Source organism: Symphalangus syndactylus, chromosome 17 (genome assembly GCF_028878055.3).
Source record: "Symphalangus syndactylus isolate Jambi chromosome 17, NHGRI_mSymSyn1-v2.1_pri, whole genome shotgun sequence".
In the NCBI taxonomy this organism is placed as follows: Eukaryota; Metazoa; Chordata; class Mammalia; order Primates; family Hylobatidae; genus Symphalangus; species Symphalangus syndactylus.
This window is the reverse complement of record NC_072439.2, coordinates 83,719,946-83,740,097: the sequence shown is the minus strand read 5'-3', so window position 1 is coordinate 83,740,097 and position 20,152 is coordinate 83,719,946. Positions and strand designations below refer to the sequence as shown.

The 20,152-nt window shown below is 38.7% G+C and overlaps 1 protein-coding gene across 1 annotated transcript in view; it reads right to left on the bottom strand.

Annotated features, from left to right (window-relative positions):
- The window catches only part of LOC134732849 (uncharacterized), a 48,581-nt gene that overhangs the window by 27,857 nt on the left and 572 nt on the right, over positions 1–20,152 (bottom strand). Inside the window, exons 2-6 of the mRNA XM_063619968.1 lie at positions 19,468–19,609; positions 17,177–17,383; positions 2,813–2,887; positions 1,963–2,201; positions 1,386–1,531 (exon numbers count right to left, since the gene is read on the bottom strand). Of these exons, the coding sequence (XP_063476038.1) occupies positions 1,386–1,484 (99 nt within the window). The 5' untranslated portion in view covers positions 1,485–1,531; positions 1,963–2,201; positions 2,813–2,887; positions 17,177–17,383; positions 19,468–19,609. The remainder of the gene's footprint in view (positions 1–1,385; positions 1,532–1,962; positions 2,202–2,812; positions 2,888–17,176; positions 17,384–19,467; positions 19,610–20,152) is intronic.

Below are 20,152 nucleotides of genomic sequence, written 5' to 3'. Positions count from 1 at the left end.
ACAAACTATCCTAATTTCATCATTATACAACAAATACATGTATTAAAACATCAAATTGTACCCCACAATTATGTATGATTACAACTGCATTAAAAAGTAAATAAAATAATAAAGGCAGCTCGTAAGAGCAGAGAAAAAGGGAAAAGGAGGTGTTCCCAGCACAACAAAATAGAATCCCAAAATCCAAATCAATGTGCAATGAATGTCTACTTTATAAAATGATTGAGGTTTTGCATAGTAATGTTTGATTTCAAAATGTGCACATGAGAATTCTTAAAATTACCTGGGCCATTATCTACCTAATCAAGCCCTGACAAGACCAGGAATTGAATGAGTCAGAAACACAAAGCAAAGCTGATTCATGAGAAGGTCGGGCCCATCTACCACTTCCATTTCTCTCCTTACCCGACGCTACCCTTCCACTTTCAGACCCCTTGCCAACTCCTGCTACTCTCTCCTGGCACTCACAATTGCACCCAAGGTGTCACACATGGCTTGGTTTTAGGTCTCTGTATTTCTCCTTTCATCCCACCTATGACCTTTTGATCCCTACAGGCAGGCTTGCTTCCTGCCTCCTATTCCTGGGATCTCTCAATTACAAAAAATTCCAAGACAGATCTCTTCTTAATGTTCTGTCTATAAGCCAACAGCAACTTTTGAAAGATTATAAGACCATACAGCAATTTTCTCATCTTTATATCTTTGATAAAGTCATCAACTACACATACATATGAACTTGTTGGTATATGTGTGAGCATGCATGCCAAAACACACACATACATATACAGAAACATACACACACACCTGGCATAACCAGATACTAGAAGTTTATGTGTAGGTTGCAAGCTCTATAATAAACCATTTTCTGGTATCAAATGTCTAAAAATATTAAATGACCATTTATTTTCTTGGCACAGAATTGTGATCATTATTATTCATGTTGGTGAGCCTATGACATTGCAAGATATTAATGTGCTTCCCGATATAGCAATAATTTAGTCATTTCTGAGCAGTTTCGGTAGTCAATGGATTTGAACCAAGTGAAAGCTGACAATTTCTACCTAAAGGATGCTAACCTGGCTAATTTCATCTGGCACTAGCTGGTGACCAAATGCCCATTTGTTCTTGAGGACTGAGGTTTTTCTTCAATGACACCTGAATGGGGTCTTTAAGCCATTTCTAAAGTAGAGTTTACTACAAAAAAAAAAAATGGAAATAATCCTTGGCAAGTTAACTTAAGTTCACTTATCTGTGTATCTATTTTCTATGCATTCATGTATGAGTTATTATATGCAAGGATTTGGAACTGCCTGGCACATCATAAGTGCTATATAATTGTTCATTATTATGATGTGGAAAGAGCATCATGGCCAAGACAGACTTACAGTGTTCTCTGGATAATGAGGCGTTTGCCAATGCTTGGGTTTTCTCCTCTTGTTGGCTGCCCCTGTATCATCCAGCATTGTCTCCTTTTTTATTTCCATGTTACTTGATCTGTGTTAATCTCATCTTCTTTATCCACACCGAAATGCTAACTGGAAAACCAAAAAACATGTAGCACTTTAGGCAAATGCTCAAAATGCAATGAATAAGACATTAAGATTTTTAAACTTAATTATAAGATTTTATTTCACTGCTACCACCGCTATGTAAATTTCTGCAGGCAGAATGAACTCATTTGACACCCTGTAGCAACAACTCTACCAAAACCATGCTGAAAACTTTCTCAGGACACCCTTGCAACCATATAACCAGTCTCGCAGTGACAGTGGAAGTACTATTTACAGTCCTAGGCAGGCTTACAAAGGAAAGAAGAGCTTCCTGGCAAAGTACACACAACTCAAATGCCCTCTTCTCTATAGTGCTTTTCCTGTCTCTCTTACTCCCAAACTGTGCAACTCAAAGCTATAGCTTGCTATCGGCAAGGTGGCAGAGGGGAGAAAGTGCTACTTCAATTGTTACTTAAGTGCTATAAGTTGAACAGCTATCAACTGTTTTATTGATTAATCATTGCATCTCAACATCATAATAGGGTCCCAGTAAATTCTTAGTTAATAAATGAATGAAGGTTGGTAAAGCAGATTTTATTCACCAACACAGCTAACGTATCATTCTCATATAAATGGAATTTTATTGCATGCATCACAACTGCTTTATATTATTTCATGGAGAGAGAAACAAACATTAAAACACACCACCACCTGAAACAAATACATACATTTATATATCCCTGACAGGGTCAGTTGTGGAACTGATTTGGTTCAAAGAGAGTATTCACACAGAACTCCATTCCAACATGATTTATCCTACTGTTTAGATTGTTTTGCTTACACCTAAATCAGAGAGCCTTTCCCTTCTTCAGCAAGTGTTATACCTTCCAGAACAAATGAAAACATCACCTCGTAACATTTCACCACCATTTAGTTAACTACTGCTTAAACAGATACTATCCAAAATAAGTTATTTACTTTTTAAAACTAAAACAGTAGAAAAAAATCTTGACTTTTGAAATTAGCCAATAAATATCAAAATATATTTTCATTGGAAAGAAAATACCATAGAATATTCAGCAAATGTTTTCTGAAAGCATAAAGTAGCCAGAAAAAAACTTGAAATGGAGAGTTTTGAGAAAATTTAACAGCATAGTAAGCCTAATGTTAGTCCTGCCTTCCCTTTCTTCAAATATAAGCATCTTCTTATTTCTTCAAAACTTAAAAAGAAGGCTGGGAAGATTAAGTGATGAAAAGGAACACGCTCCACATTAAGTGACATAAAAATTGACTTCTAAGGAGAGTAAAGTCTGGGCTTTTACCTAGGAATTCGGAGCTTGGAAACCATTCAGTCAGAGGTCACAGACCTCGGCCAGCATTCAAAAATTATGGATTTCCTGTCAAAAAAAAAAAAAAGTTCACACACACACACACACACCCTTCGATTTCTAGTTTCTCCAGACTCACCCCCCAACCAACGCCACCAAAACCGGGTTCTGGGCTCCTCTGATCAGGAAGTTTTCTCCCTTTGGGTGGAAGGTTGACATGAGGAAAGCCTAGCCTAGGCTTCCCCAGTTATCCTGAGTCACACACATGTTCCTCCTGCTGCTGTGGAAGTAACTAGACCAAGTCCAACCTGTCATTCTTGACAATCTTGAAACTTGGACCAGGAACAGAATAAAATCCAGATGCAAAGAAATATAATTCTGTCATTTTGAATTTCTGCTTGTTTATCCATCTTACAATTGGTAAGAATACAAGGCAAATCTGTAATTCCAGAAGCTGTTCTTAGCATAAATGTCCACATTTCAGTCTTCACTTGTATTGAATAATATTCAAATCAAAACAGGGCTTAAAACCTAGATGATGGGTTGATAGGTGCAGCAAACCACCATGGCACATGTATATCTATGTAGCAAACCTGCACGTTCTGCACATGTATCCCAGAACTTAAAATAAAAAATATCTATCTCAAGAAAAGAGAAGAAAAAATAAACAGTGTTCTTTGTTAGAGTTTGGTTTCCTAGCAAACCTCAACAGGTTGTAAGTTCTTCCAGAGAAACCTATGATGTGATTATTTCACATCGCATGTCTGTATCAAAACATCTCATGTACCTAATAAATATATACACCTACTGTGTACCCACAAAGAATAAAAATAAAAATGAGGAGAGGAGGGAAATCCTTATATGACTGGCCCAGTCATGCCATTATTTTATACCATCCCAGCCCTGAAGGTTGATGAATACTTGAGCGTAATGGAAGGCTGATTCTCTGAAGGCACAAGTCAACATTACAATAAGACAACTTATAACTTTCATGTTAACATATAAGTAAATGCTACGTTAAGGCATTGTTTAAGAACATACAAAGGAAGCTCAAAGCACTGAGGTCAGTTCCTAAAATATTCAAATTACATTACTATTTTACAAAACGGGTTTTAGAGCCCAAGGTATTTCAGTAACTGCCTCCTTTCCTTTTACAGCCTACATTACATCAACCATCAATTTAGGAAGGAAATATTTAAACAGTAAGAAATGAAATGTTTCTTCACCATAATTGATTTTCCTCATTCTTTATGAGTTTAAAATCCCTTATACTTTTCATTTAAGAAAAAAAAAAGCCAACTTCTGGTGAACATAAATGTTTTTAAGAACTGAAACCATTTAAATGTAAAAGGGAAATTGCTTTAAAGTAATTCATAAAGACACAAACAAAAATTGTAAGTATTCAGAATCTGAAACAAATTCATTTTATGAAGCAAAATGCACAAAATCAAATATCTTTCATAGCAATGAAATATAATTTTCCTTAGGGAGTTTGGAAAATTCTCTCCAAAGTTCTGATTGATAAGCCTTTACAAGAGAAAGACTGCTTTTTGAGGTAGTAAATCGCCTACTGACATATTCTACACAAAGCTTCAGTGTTTAATACCAAGCTGCAGGGATATGAATACAAAGACATCAATTATCCCAAAATAGACCGGGGCAGAGTCCTGTTCAGTTATTAGTTCTTTAAGCTATGTCCACAGGGGACAGGGAGAAATAGAGATTTTGGCAATCAGCTGGTTAATTTGATCACTGTAGTCAACTGCACTGTATAATTTAGATCGGAAACATACGCTGACCTGGTGTTTCTAATTTGGAACATTCATCAAATTAATAAAATAATTGCCAATTCTCAATTGCACTATACCCTGTAAGCAGAGTTTTAGTAACACTGATCAAGTTTTTGCTTACAATTATAAACACAATTAGATCTTATGTTATTTGGGCATCTGCACCTTTTAGGTGGTGTCCCGTTTTCTACATAGCTCCTCTTCCCTAGCTATGCGCCTACTTCCCTTTATCTACTCTTCTCTGTCAAGATGATCTTGCCTCCTAGCATGGGAAGGGAGTGGAGGCCATCAACTAGGAACTCCCTTGGCTCTCCCTTCTCCTACACATACACACAAACACTCTTTGTGGGTCCACACACCTTGACTTCTGTCTCAATGGGAGGGGTATCTGGCTTCCTTTACAAAACCAACTTCTAGCATCTTCTCCAGATTCCATCAATACTACTTCTCAGGGATCTTGCTCCATCTTCTTTATCTTTTTTTTTTCTTTTGAGACAGAGTTTCACTCTACTGCCCAGGCTGGAGTGCAGTGGTGCAATCTGAGCTCACTGCAACCTCCGCCTCCCGGGTTCAAATGATTCTCCTGTCTCAGCCTTCCGAGCAGCTGGAATTACAGGCATAGGCCACCACATCTGGCTAATTATTGTATTTTTAATAGAGATGGGATTTCGCCATGTTGGCCAGGCTGGTATCAAACTCCTGACCGCAAGTGATCTGCCCGCCTCGGCCTCCCGAAGTGCTGGGATTACAGGTGTGAGCCACCGCGCCTGGCCCATCTTCTTTATCTTTATCCCTTCCCTTTTTACTGGCTCAGTCAACTCAGCGTATAAACAAATTAATCCTCTCTCTGGTGAAAAAGGCATCTTTGTATACCATTGTTAAAGAATGTAAATTAATAGGACCTTTCTGGAAAGCAATCTGACATAAGATATTGAATCTCCTTTAAAAGGTTCAGATCTTTTGACCCAATGAATTCTTCTAGGAATCAGTCCTAGGGAAATCGTATTAAGATACGGAGCAAGTTTAATTTCAAAGGTGCTCCTGGTAGTTTTATGATGAGGACATTTCTGCAGTTTTTAGTGTCAGGGGAAAATATTGTCAAGTAAGAACGTCATTCAGGTAAACATTGGAGGCTTGTCTGTCTAACAGATGAGTGCAATATCTGTATATCATAGAGGTGGAAGTGAAGTCTCTGCAAATGGCACTACTCAAACATCATGAGGTGATAAGTGTCTGTCTTATTCGCTACTCCATCCCTCAGCAACTATAACACAGTGCACATGATGGACAACTAATAAATCTTTAATGAATGAATTTATGAAAGAAGTTTTATTTCTGTCTAATTAAATAACTCCATATGGAGAAATATCCAGGGAGCAGTCAGGGAGGAAAGGAATCTAGCCAATTAGATCAGCCAAATCACTCCTGGTGATTAATTTGGGGACAGACGCTATAGCCAAATCCTCTGTACATGCAGAAGCAAAGGCTACAATCACCCATTTGGTCTCTTCTCAACTCAGTGAAAATGCAAGAAAAAGACTGGAAGGAATAGTTAAAAAAAAAAAAAAAAAGGCAGCATTGTTTGGATTAGCGTGGTTGGACCCTTGCGGCTTTAATCCTTTCCTGTACTGTCCCGATTTTCTACAATGAATGTGAACTCTACTTATAATTTCAAGAAAGTTTAAAAATAATCCCCTGCCATAACTCCACATGCCCCTGTAGCTATTGGGCCTCTTCTTTTACAGCTGAGCCTCCTGAAAGGGTCCTCTACCTCCCTGGCCTCCACTTTCTCACTCTGAGTCACCTCTTTACCTACCACTGCACTAAAATGGGCATTGCCAGTGTCACCAAAGACCTCCAAGTTGTTCAATCTAGTGGTTAAACCCCTGTCCGCATCTTGCTGAACACTTTGGCAGCAGTTGACACTCCTGACCCCTAAACCATCTACTTGAAATTCTCTCCTCCTTTGCATTCCAGCATAACACTCCTATCTTTTATCCTTTACTTGCTGCTTTTCTCTTCTTCCTCATCCCACTAAATGCTGGTCATCCCCAGGATTCTTTTTTCATTTTTCTTCTCACTATACATTACATTAAGGGGGCCTCACCACACTTTTACATCAACCCCCTAGGTGTTGATAACTCTCTGAACTTACTTCTCTAGATTATTTTAAGCTCTCAGATCGTATGTACAACCACTGACTGTATGTCCCACGAAAACCTCATATTGCCATGTCTAAAAGTGAAAGCCTTTCTCCTTCCTAAAGCACTGATCTCTGCTCATTGCAACCAATCCAAATACCTTGGATCCTTAGAGATGCCTTGGTCCCTCTCACTGCTTCAATGCACAAAAATAGTCACTAAGGCTGTCAATTGTTTACCAAGTGAACTTTCTTCTGAACGTCTTCTGTTTATTCTTGTATTCATTCATTCAGCATTCATTATGTCCTTATCAGTAAAAATGAATTTGGTACATCTCTGGCCAGCCAGTGAAAGGCACAAACTAATAAATTAGTTGTGACGGCAAGTTCAATGATATAGGTATACATATAATGCTGCAGGGTTGAACAACTAGATGAGTTGGGAGAAGTCTTCCAGCAAAGGATTCCTGAAGGATAAAAGCCTTAGATTCAGTCAAAGACGGTAGGAATGAAGAAAGGGAAAAGCTGGAGCCTGCTGATATTTTAGATGGTGTTAGGGGAGTGGTCAAGGATGCCTACCAGGTTTTTGACTTAAGAGATTAGATAAATGGACATAACCCCTACTCACCAGGACCACTGAATCGAAGAGTATAAGAGGAGAAGCAGCTTTGGGAAGTAATTCAGTTCAGAGCAAAGTGAGTATCAGATGCCCATGAGAAGCCCAGTGTCTACACATGTATATTTTTTTCATTTGTTGATTGAAAAAAATGCAAAGCCAAACCATATGAGCAATATCTACTTTTTCTGTTAGGAAGGGCAAAAAATAACAACCTATATTCTTATTTGTTTTAAATACAAATAAATTTGCATTTTTTCTAATATATATAAAGAATCTCTGGGAGGATATATAAGAAACTAACAGCAGTGGCTGCGTATGGAAAACTGAGGGACAAGGATGAAAAGAGACTGTTCACTCTGTTTCGTTCTTTCCTGGTTTGAACTATGAAGGAATTACCAATTCAAAAAATACTTTAAGGAGAATATAGTGGTCAAGAAGTCTCACAAAACCAAGACTGAAAACTGAAATTGAGTAAGTAGGTGAGTGGGGCTCCAGGGGAAGCAGTGTGACTGTGAAGTGTGGGGAATGAAGAACCATGGGTCTACAATGCGAGGGCGGAGAGCCCTCTTGCAGTGCATGAATGCAAGTGAATGGACGGAGAAAAAGAAGAGACTGTGGGGGTGGAGCACTCCCCTGTCGAGAGCGTCGGTGAGAGAGAGATGAGAAGAAATTAAAGAGGGTGCCTGACTTCTTTTCTTTTCTCTTCTTTCTTTCTCTCTTTCTTTCCTTTTTCTTGATGATTTTATACAAAGGGCTGGCATTCTGATTGTTCTTTTTTCAGGTTTAATCCTTATTTTAATAAAGTTTTCAAGCAAAAAGTTAAAAAAAAAAGAGGGTGCCTGGCGTAGTGCATTGGCGTCCTAAGCAGAGTTCCTACACACTCGCTCCTTCTCAATCTGACCTTTCTATTGTTGTCACGGTGACATCAGGGCTCCCCACCAACTTTGAAAGAACTCCACACTCCTCGGCACACATGGGTTCATTTACGCTGTGGTCTTGCACCCTGCCCCACCTCTCACTGTTTTTGGCATTTCCCACAGAAAGTTTCCCTCTTCCAGCCAATGTCAAATGAGTAGCAGTTCCCAACATTCCCATGCTTTCCTTTGGACTATGTCACTCTCTTCTTCATCTGGCTCAGAGGATTCAGTCAAAAAGCACCACCCCTAAGAGGCTTTCCCTGCTGGCTTCCTGACCTCCAGGGTCAGCACCCTTTGCTCTGTACTCTGATAACACCCACAGCCTTCTTTACAAGGTGTGGCTCATTGGTTTAATCACTTCACCTCATCTCATCTCCCTCATCCTGTCACCAGCAAATATTAAGTGCCTACTGTGTACCAGACACTGTGCAAGGTGCTAGAAATAAAAAAGATGGGCAAGGTCAGTATAGTTCTGCCCTGAAGATGCTTATAGTACACAAACACACACACATATGTGTAATACATAAAATATATACTGTATATACTATAGTATATACAGTATATATTTTATACAAAGGGCTGGCATTCTGCTTGTTCTTTTTTCAGGTTTAATCCTTATTTTAGTAAAGTTTTCAAGAAAAAAGTTAAAAAAAGTAAATATTTTTACTCTATACTATATATATTTATATGTAGTATTAAATATAGTGTAGTATACTATACTCTATACTATATATTAGTATATATAGCATATATACTATAAATACTATATATACTTATATATAATATTTATACATATATATAGCATAGAGTAAAAAACAAAACCCAAATTAGCTACTCACAGACGTGATAAGTGCTAGCAAGAAAAGAGGGTAATCTTATAAACTATTTGACAGTAAGAACACAGTGATTTTTTTAGTTAAATTAAGCATTAACATTTTAAATGTTTAATTGAAAAATTAACATATAATCAGGTGACTTTATATCTAAGTAAATTTTTATTTCAGAAAATAACCCAGGGAAAACAATAATAAAATGTCATATCATAAAGAGGGAAAAGAAAATATTCACTAAAAGAAAATGATAAATGTCACTGAGTTTTTGCTGATAATGTCAATTCTTTTAACTGACAATTTTTCTAAACAACTATATAAAATCTGCTAAAAGTTTTATTAAGGCTCAAGTATCTTATTGGTCACACAGAAATACTGAGGTGGAGCCAGGCGAGGTGGCTCCTGCCTGTAATCTCAGCACTTTGGGAGGCCGAGGTGGATGAATCACTTGAGGTCAGGAGTTCGAGACCAGCCTGGCCAAAATGGTGAAACCCCATCTCTACCAAAAATAGAAACATTAGCCAGGCGTGATGGCAGGTGCCTGTAATCCCAGCTATTCTGGAGGCTGAGGCAGGAGAATTGCTTGTACCCAGAAGGTGCAGGTTGCAGTGAGCTGAGATGGCCCCACCGTACTCCAGCCTGGGCAACAGAGAGAGACTCCATCTAAAAAAAAAAAAAAAAAAAAAAAGAAAGAAAGGAAAGAAAAGAAATACCCAGGCGGTCTCTTGATTGGAAGTGATTTCAGTTTCATTAGCTCTTTCATTTGTTAAGCTATATTTTGTTGGAGGTACATTTTTCCCCACCAACCTTTGGCCCATTGAAGTTTATCTATTACACACACATCTGCCCACTTATTTGGCAAGAAACACAAGCCTAGGAAGAGGTGGGGTGTTCACCTGTTCATAGCCATCATGCTGGACCCTTCTGGCTTTCTCCCAACTCATTCTCTTTCCAGACCCACTCCCGCCTGTGCACCTTGACTCCAGGCCCATCTGGGACCTTCTGTACTGGCTCTTCATGCTCAGTCTCCTAGTCTTTGAGTGTCCCCTATCCCTCCTGGTTTTAGGCTCTGACTTGCTTCTGGACCACCATGGGAATGTCCTCATCAAAGCATAGCTTCCTCAGAACTCAAATACCAGATCCAACTCTTGCTGAAATCTTTTAAAGCACAGGGCAAGACCTCTGAGAGCCTGCTGGTTTGTGAACAATCAGGGCTCCTTGTCCAGGCTGATAAGCTCAGTATGTTCAAACATAAGACTAACGAGACCAAGATCACAGGTTTTTTTCCCTAAACAAGTCAGTCAGCCTTGACCTTGCCTGAGGGACTAAAAGTTTTAAGTCTCCATATCTTCTCTCTGGCCCCAGTCTGAAGCAAATTTGCATTGGTAGTTATAAAACGCCCCTCCAGGAGCCAGGTGACAAGAGGAAATGAATAGAAGGAAGCTTTTTTTGAGTAGGGGTTGTCAAACTACGTGAATTGATTGCTTATTCAGAAACATTCCATTTAAAGGAAACCAAAAAGTGAACTTGCTCACCTCAGAGTTAGAACTTGGGAGCTAGATGGCCAGGAGTTCCAAGTGGGAATCCTCAGTCACAATTTTCCCTCTCTCCCCAACTCCCAGTTTCCCTGTCTCCTTTCACCCAGATGTCTGCTACTCTCCATAACATTGATAACTTCCTAGGGGGTAGCACAAGTTGTTTTGCTTTTAATTGCACATATTTTTCCAAATAAATGTTTGTTAATCTTTTTAAACCATATTGTAGATCCAGACAATATATAGCTTTAATCTTGGGCAAGTGTTTTACAAATTTGGGCATGACCATGAAGTTGGGAAACCTCTGTTCTATCTTCATGGAATTAATATATGTACCTTTTAACAAACATTGACTCATTAATTCAACAAGAATTCGAGGCCCATTCTGTAGCAAGCAATTAGCTGACATTAGGGATACAAAGTCAAATAAGAGAGGGTCTATGTTGAAATCTGGCTGCTGAGGAACCAGTAAGCTGGCCATGCTCCTGGGCATCTATTTGCCTGAAGAGATGTGCATGGAGAACCTGCTTTTCTCTAAAAGAGACAGTAGTGCCTGCAAGAAACTACAGAGGAAAAATGAGAAAAAAACAAACAGGCAAGGACAACAGAGAAACAGCATGCTATCAGCCCATCCAGCCCTGTCACACAGCCTGGGGAACTGGTTTAGATCCAACATGGTGAGGAAGATTATAGAGGGAGAATTTGAAGAACATCACTGGAGGAACAAGCAGGACAGTTGTGGGGCCCAGGAAACAAAATGTACTGAGAGCTGAGAAAAGGACCATTCTTCCCCAGCTCTGTCAGAGACTATGGTGTGTCTTTGGAACCCTAACAGCTCAGCAGAGGAAACCTGTGCCAATGAAGCACTGTCATCATAGCTAAGCCAGAGGCAAGGTGACATGGTGGGTTACCAGATTGGGAGAGCATGCGTGCACTTGTTCCTATTCTAGAAACTGGAAGAGATGGAGGGGGGAGCTGGTGTCCTATGATCATGTAAGTGGGCATAAAGGATCATCATAATTAGGTCCATAGTCTTTAAGACCTTATTTATATACTCCAGGGCTGATAAGAGTTTAGGTTCATTTGCATTATTAAATTATGCTAAAAGCTATCTCCATGGAGTTTCACCCTTTGACCCTATTTCTGTCCCCAGTGTCACTGGATTTTTTTAAGTCCAAAATATGACCTATTTAAGGACAAGGACTCCACCTCGTTTATCTCTGCAGCCACAGTTCCTGCTATACCTCCTATAATATTGAACAAATGTTGAACAGTCTTCCATTACATCAGGTAACATCTACTCCATAGGAAAATACTACACATGTGCAATTAAAAGTTAACTAGCAGCCACTCTTCATACTCAAAAAGATAACCTGTTTCTTAGTTTGATTACATCTCCACCAATTAACCTTCCTCAGTAAAAATTATGAAAATAAAGCCACGTCAAAGAATGCTTTAAGCTGACAGAAATATTTGCACACATAAAAGAAAGACCATACAATAATAAAGGATGAAGAGAGAAAATTTCTACCTTAGGAATGAAAGCAATAAAGGGGCTTGTCCTAAATGCAAAGGCTCCTCCACTAGTACTACACTGATCACTGTCATCGTTCTACCTTTACTATTATCTTTTCTCTGGGAACAACAGACCACAAAATGCCAAGAATTAAAGGAAAAACTCGAGATCATCTAATCCAATCCTCTCATTTTTCAAGGCACCAAAAAGTCCTTATAGCTTTAAACTCTAGGGCTCTAAAATTTTGTGATTCTATGAATTAAAAGATTTATATATGTTTTGCAACATTTGCATGAAATGAACTATTTAAACAGATTTCTAAAACCTGCTGAGATTCATATCTTAACAAAATCTTTCAGGTCTCAAAATAATTTCCATGATGCCATTTTAGTAGATATTGTAAAGGGCCCTCCCAAAAAGGTTGCAACAATTTACGCAGCTAAAGGCAAACTCTTGTTTTATTTTATCTGACCTGTCCTATATATGAGAGGAAATAAAAGACTATGACATCAAGTTAATAGCTAACAGGCGAAACCAGAAGTATAACAAATTTGTAAACAAAAATAAACCTCTTTATTGTCCCCATTTGCACCCCAATAGAAACTCATGTTCCAGGAAAGATGAGCAATGCCCCCAAATTGCTTTTCTGGAGAAGCAAGAGAAGGACATGGTAAATGCTGAAATTTGGAGTTACTAAAGCAACTATTGGGAGTGGGATCTTAAACAACAAAAATTTTTTTTTTACTATCTATTCTATGAAAATACACGTGTGCAAAAAATATGAATAAGGAAGGTCATTGAAGCATACTGTGTAATTAAAAAAAAATGCCTACGGGTTTTTTACTGGTGACTGAGTTAAATACATTCCTGACAATGCTCTGCAGCCATCAAAAGGATAACAGTGTCAAGGAAAGATGTTTCCAGTAGATGGTTAAAAAAAAGCAAGTGACAGGACAATTCGAAGACTATGACCCACTTGCCTATAAACACAACTGCGTGAATGTATTTGTGTGTGGGCATACATACGGCTACAAAGAAGACAGCCTAGAGTAACACATGTCAAGTTACCTTAAGTGGTGACCTCTGAAGAGGGTAGCAGAGATGACGTGGGAAAGTTGCACTGAGGGGCTTTTACATTTTAACTCTATATATTTACATAAACTTTTGCATATAATTTACTTGTATAAGTATTTTATATGTATTACTTGTTTATAAGTATGTATTGCTTCTGTAATTTTTTCTTGGAGTGCCATTAGTTGAAATGACAAGATTCTTCCTATTCAAGAGGAAAGAAGTAGTGGGTACCAAGGAAGCTCTTGTTTTTCCTGGGAACATGGGCCAAAGATTTGCACAAGTGCTGTTGGGTCAGCACCAAAGTGCTTGCTGATTAAAATGTGTTTGTGAGCTGCCATTGATCGTATAATCTAGCTCTCAATGGGATTCAAATATACCACAGCTTGACTCAATTCCATTTTATGATATAATTTCACCCCAAGCCAGGAATCCAGGCACCCCTAGAAAAATGTATTAGGCATCTGTGTCTGAGAGTCTGTGCCGTGAAGCAAATGCTGCACTAGAATTAGTAGGAGATAAGGAATTATTCTTAAAAGCACATACTGATTTCAAATGGCAGAAAATCTTCCCCCAGAAGAGAACAAGATAAACCACAGCACTGTTTACAGTGGAAATTATTTGTCTTCAAAACGTTTTTTTTTTTTTCAGAAAACTCTCTCAGACTGAAAGCCTCACCAATGTCTATGCTTCCCCATGTCTTCTAGAACATGACACCGTTCACAGCTCCAGCAGTGGTCAATTAAGGCTGAGGAACCCAGTATACTACAACAGGTAGCTTGTGCAGTGCATCAGGAAACACAAATCCAGAAGCCCTTACTCTCGATTTGGAAATCCAAAAGTGCTCTAAATGGACAGGTTTGTTTTTTTTTTTTTTAATAACTTACTTGCCTCCAGAAACTGACCAGACCTGAATCCATGTTACAAAATCCAATCTGAACTGATGTAAATTCATTTATAGTCTCTATTTATTTCAGATCTTGTAAATATTCAGGATGTTTAAAAAGATTAGTATGTTCATAGTATGAAATATTAGTCATCTTGACTCCCCGAGAATATTATATTAATTCAGCATATTCACTGTTCTTTCTAAAGTCAAAACATCGTGATTTTTAAAACACATCTGGCCCTAAGAATTTCAAATAAAGAATGAGGACCTGTATATGCTATGATCAATGAAGGTTTGGAATAAATGAGAATCAAGAGTTCCAAAAATCAGGAGCAATGTACATCTAGAGTACACACACACACACACATGCATGTGCATACACACACACACACACATACACACACAGAACCTTGTTAAAGGCTAATAAATAATAGTCTCATTACCTAGAGAAATAAAGTGAGTTGTTGGGAATAAAGAGAAGCAAGTGAAACTATGGCATGTCAAAACCATGGTAAATAGGAAATGCCTTTTTACTGCCTGAGAGAAATCACCCTACAGTTGTTTGATAAAATAACACACTGAGAAGAACATTCTATTCATGGTATAGGAAATAAATATGACCTTCTGAAAGGAAATCTTTCCTAATCCTCCTAAATAAACATGATCTTACATTTTTTTCTTGGTAAAAATTTTTGAGGAGTCAATAATAAGAGCAACTTTGGTTGATTTTTTACCTACAGAATCTAGCTAAGCTGTGAAAACTACCCTGAAAAGGTAGGGAAGAACTACTCTGTAGATTTCATTCCATGGTCCTGCTGATTTCAGCCTAAGGAGGGCTATAGAGAACTTTAGCTTCATCTAGTCTTCTAAATCATAACAATCATGAAGAAAATATAAGAGAAATCCTTTGTGACCTTGAGGTTAAGCAAAGATTTCTTAGATATAGTACCCAAAGCATGATCCATAAAAGAAAGAATTGACTAATTTATACCTCATCAAAATCAAATACTTTTGTTCTTCTAATTCGCCACTAGGTAAATGAAGAAACAAGCCACAGATTGGGAGAATATATTTATAAATCATGTATCTATATATGTAACATGTATAAATGTGTTTAATGTAACATGTATAAATGTGCATATATATATATACTCAGTTTGTATTAAAAACTCTCACAGAAATAAAAGGCAAATGGGCCAGCAAAAAAAATTGACAAAAGATTTCAATCAGCACTTCACCATAGAGTGTATATGAATGGCTAACAAGCACATGAAAAGGTAGCCAATGTCAATAGTTATTAGGAAAATGCCTGTTTAAATGACAATGTGTTACCACTACACAACCACTAGCATATTTATAATAAAAAAGACTGGGCCGGCCATGGTGGCTCATGCCTGCAATCCCAGCACTTTGGGAGGCCAAGACAGGTGGATCACCTGAGGTCAGGAGTTCAAGACCAGCCGGGTCAACATAGCAAAACCCCACCTCTACCAAAAATACAAAAATTAGCCAGGCATGATGGTGAGCACCTGTAATCCCAGCTACTTGGGAGGCTGAGGCAGGAGAATTGCTAGAACCTGGGAGGCGGAGGTTGCAATGAGCAGAGATCGCACCACTGCACTCCAGCCTGGGTGACAGTGTGAGACTCTGTCTCAAAAACTAACTAAATTAATTAATTAATTAATAAAGACTGGCCAGGTGCAGTGACTCATACCTGTATTTCCAGCACTTTGAAAGGCTGAGGCAGGAGTTTCGCTTGAAGCCGGGAGTTTGAGACCAGCCTGAGCAATATGGTGAGATCCTGTCTCTCCAAAAAAAAAAAAAAAAACTTTTTAAATAAAAATAAAATTAGCCAGGCATGGTGTCATGTGCCTGTAGTCCCAGCTATTGGGGAGGCTGAGGTATGAGGCTCCCTTGTGCCCAGGAGTTCTAGGGTGCCGTGAGCTATCATCACACCACTACACTCCAGCCTGGGCAGCACAGAGAGATCCCATCTCCAAAAAATAAACTAAACTAAAATAAAAAAGATTGACAAGAACAAGGGTTAGTGAGTATATAGAGAAACTAGAACTCACATATATTGCTGGTAGTAATGTAAAATGAAACAACCACTTTGGAAAAGTTTGGCAGTTCTTTTTAAAAGTTAAATACATACTTATAAGCTCAGTAATTCCACTCCTAGGTACCAACCCATAAAAAAACTTGTACACAAATGTTTGAAGCATCATTATTCGTAATAGGCATAAGCTGAAAATAGGCCTACACTGGAAATAATTCAAATGAACAAACAATATGTGGTACATCTCTGTAATGTAACACAGCTTAGCAATAACTGATACATCCAACAACTTGACTGAATCTCAAAAAACATTTTTCTAAGGAAAAGAAGCCAGACACAATACATAGTCTTACAAACTGTGATTCCATTTATATGAACTTTCTAGGTATGGCAAAAACTGTAGAGACAGAAATTACATTGGTGGTTGCCTAGATCTTGCATGGGGTGAAGGGAACTGCAAACAGGTGTAAGGGAACTTTTTGAGGTCATGGAAATGCTCTAAAAACTGAGTTGTGGTGATAGTTGCACAAGTGTACAAACTTATTAGAAATCACTAGACTGTTTTTAAAAATCACTTGTTGTGTTCATGTTTGATACTATCTCTTTGGAGCGACCTACAGATCAAGAAGAACGTGTTTTAGGAAGTATGGGTTAAGGCAACCTGAGGTTAATAAACAATTACTGAGTGGCTACAATGGAGTTAGTGCATGAATGCCATTCTGTGTTCGTTACAGCATTGTTTGCCATAGAAAAACCAGAAATAGTCTAATGTCTATCATTAGTATTAGCTGGCAGTTTGTCCATCAACAGAGCCATAGATAAGCAAGATGAAATTCATCCATCTCATGAAAGGCTATGCAGATGCAGCTCTCAAAAAGAATAAAAAGATCCCCAGGCTAAGTTGTCAATTGAAAAAAAAAAGCAAAGTCACAGAACAATAATGAACAGTATAATTTAAATCTCATGTACACACTGACTTATGAAAGGCTTACCTCTGGAGAAGATTGAAACAATTAGAGTAGAAATGAACTTTCTAAAAAGCATGTTTTTCTTTAGTGTTTTTTTTTTTTTTTTTTTTTTTTTTTTTACAACAGACATATACTCCTTCTGCAGGTTAAACAATGTTTTATAGCACTCTTCCTAGCACTTGACTAAATATCACTTTCTCAGCAATTCCTGCTGCAGGGGAAGCCATTTTCCTTAAAAGGAGACCAAAGTAAATGGCTTTGAAACATGATTAAAAAAAAAAAAGACATTGTATTAGCTGGCAGTTTGATGTCCTTGTAGCTTAATAGTAATGATGATAAGGACAATATTCTTCATGCACATAGTTTTCTGCTATGACAACCCTATGAGGTAATGCTGCCGCCCTTATTTTGGAGGAGACTCTGAGGCTCCAGAGGTCAAAGTCACCTGTCCAACACCACCCAAGTAGGCAGGGTGGGAGTGAGATCTGTAATTTTAAATCTGTTGCTTTAATTCAGCTGCCCACCTCATCAAGGATGATGATAAACCTGATGGTGACCCTGAGGCACTACAGGATCCTGAAGGTCTTAAGAATCATCAAAGAAAAATTTAATTATATTTAGTGAAGTTTGGATTTTACCCACACTTAATTGTGTTTATAATCCCTGGAAAAGTGTTCAGCCACGTATAGCACACACCACCACCCTTGTTAAGAATAGTTGATCAACCAGAATGCCTCCAGCCAAGCTAAACATGAAGAACTTACTCTAAATTGATTCCTTTCATGATTTGAGTCTTTACTTCCCTCTGAAAGAGAAGACGCCTTATCTGCCCTGCCTCACCTCCACCCTCACCTCAGGAAGCCCTCAATTCTTTTTTCCCTAAAATCCAGGTCAGGCTCCAGCCTTCCCAAAGGCTGAGGGCAGAAGGGTCAGGTGAGGGTTGCCTGAGCCACTACCAGCAGAAGCCTGAAGGTGCTGTGTCCCCACGGCTCCACTCCTACTACTGGGGCACCAGTGATCTCCTGGTGACCATACTCTCACTCTGTCTGGGTGTACCCATGGCCTGTAAGTGGAAACACTCACAACAAAAGGGAAGTGAATGAGTAAATGAAAGCAAGTCTGAGCTCAGGCTGAAGGCTGGCTGCCACGCAGCTTTCAATTTGGGAGGGGGCCTCTTCCTGACAACACCAAACTATCCCAGCAAGAGGAATGCTTTTTTTAGGGGTGAATCAACGCAGTGACATAGGTAAAAACAGATCTGAGTTTTACTTGCAGAGACAACAGATAAAGCTCTAAGACTAGGAATCAGGTAGTCATGCTGGAAATAGTGAAAGCCCATTTTGAAACCATTTTGAACCAGATAGACATGGGCTCAAAACTTAGCCTAGACTCTTACTACCTGGGTAATTTAGGATAAGTTACTTAATCTGTCTGCCTCAAGTTCTTTGTCTACAAGATTAAGGTGGGGATAGTACCTACCTTGATAGCGTGATTTAAAAATAACCTATGTAAAGTGACTTGTATCATTCCTGGCACTTAGTCACCACTGTTTCATCTGTCCCGAGAAGCACTGAAATAAATGCTAGATTACCCAGGTGCTGGGCCAGGTGTCCACCATAGAAGTCATTAACCACAACAGTGAAATGAAAGAAGCACAATTCCTACCCTTACGTTATTTCTTCTTAAAGGCTAAAACTCTATTGATAAAAATAACACATGCTCTTTGTGGGCTGGGAAGTGCAGGAAAACAAAGAAAACTATCAACTATAATCTGACAATGCAGCTGTGAATACTTTAATTTACTGAATTCAGATCTTTTATCTATACATATTCCTCTTTATGTAAGTGGAACTCATTGCTGCATGTTAAACTGCCTTTCTCTTAACATTTTAACAACCAATATCCCAGGCCAATGGCTCTTTCCAGAGCTTGAAGCTTGTGGCTCTGGACTCCCTGCAATTGCAGACAAAGCCACATGTTTTATTCAGCCCACATTCTAGAATCTCGAAGGGGGAAGAGTTCCAGAGAAACCAGTAGTCACCCCTCTTAAATCCCCTTAACTCCATGATTTTCAGAGAGTTCAAGGTTATTGAGATATATTTCTTTCATTGGCTCTTAATGATATCCCAGTAGGAGGAAGATATTGGGAGAGAAGGACTTCATTCCTCTCTGATCCCTGGTTCTGCATCTGACCATCAGGCAATGGAAGCAAAAGGTTGAAAATGTAAAGCAGGGATGGGGGATTATGTCCATGGAGCAGCTAAAGTAGAAAAGCAAAGATCCTCTCAATACCTGCAGTTCATGCAGTGACCTACCTGAAATGGGGCAGGGCCAGGAGGTCCAGGTGACAGGCTGCATATACCTCTGAAAGCCTTGACCTCATAAGGAGGCACTCTTTCATTCTGGATGAATCATAAGAACTCTTCTAGGAGACTGCAGCCATGAAATTCCTGTGGACTGTGTAAAAAAATAATAATAGTAATAAAGAGGAGGACATTAATTAAAGTTTAAAATTGATGGTATCTTTGATAAACCTGTTGCCTGGAAACCCCAGAAGCCCTTTTGGTGCTGATCTTTAGTGGGGAGTGGTAAAGTTGGGACAGTGGTAGTTGTATTTTTGTTGAAAAAATAATAGCCATAGAATATGGTTAAAATAATAACCATAGAATCCCTTATCCTTTCATAAAGTCTTGGACCAAACATGAAGCCAAAACCCCAAAATACTCACTTAACAACATCTCTGATATTTAGTTGCTAAAACACTGGATTCAGAAGCAGTCAAGAAGAGAGTGCTGCTGAAGGTCAGAGGTTTATAATTGGCAGCAAACTTTTAACCACCTGCTACTTCAAGGGAACTGAAGGGTTGGAGAAGAATCAGTGAGTCGTGTTGCACTGAGAGCCAGCATGGATAATTTAGGGAGAAATAGACTTAACAGTGCAAGGCAGTGCGACTGTCAAGCCATATACCTGACCACTTACTTGTCAACCCCTTCAGTTGGT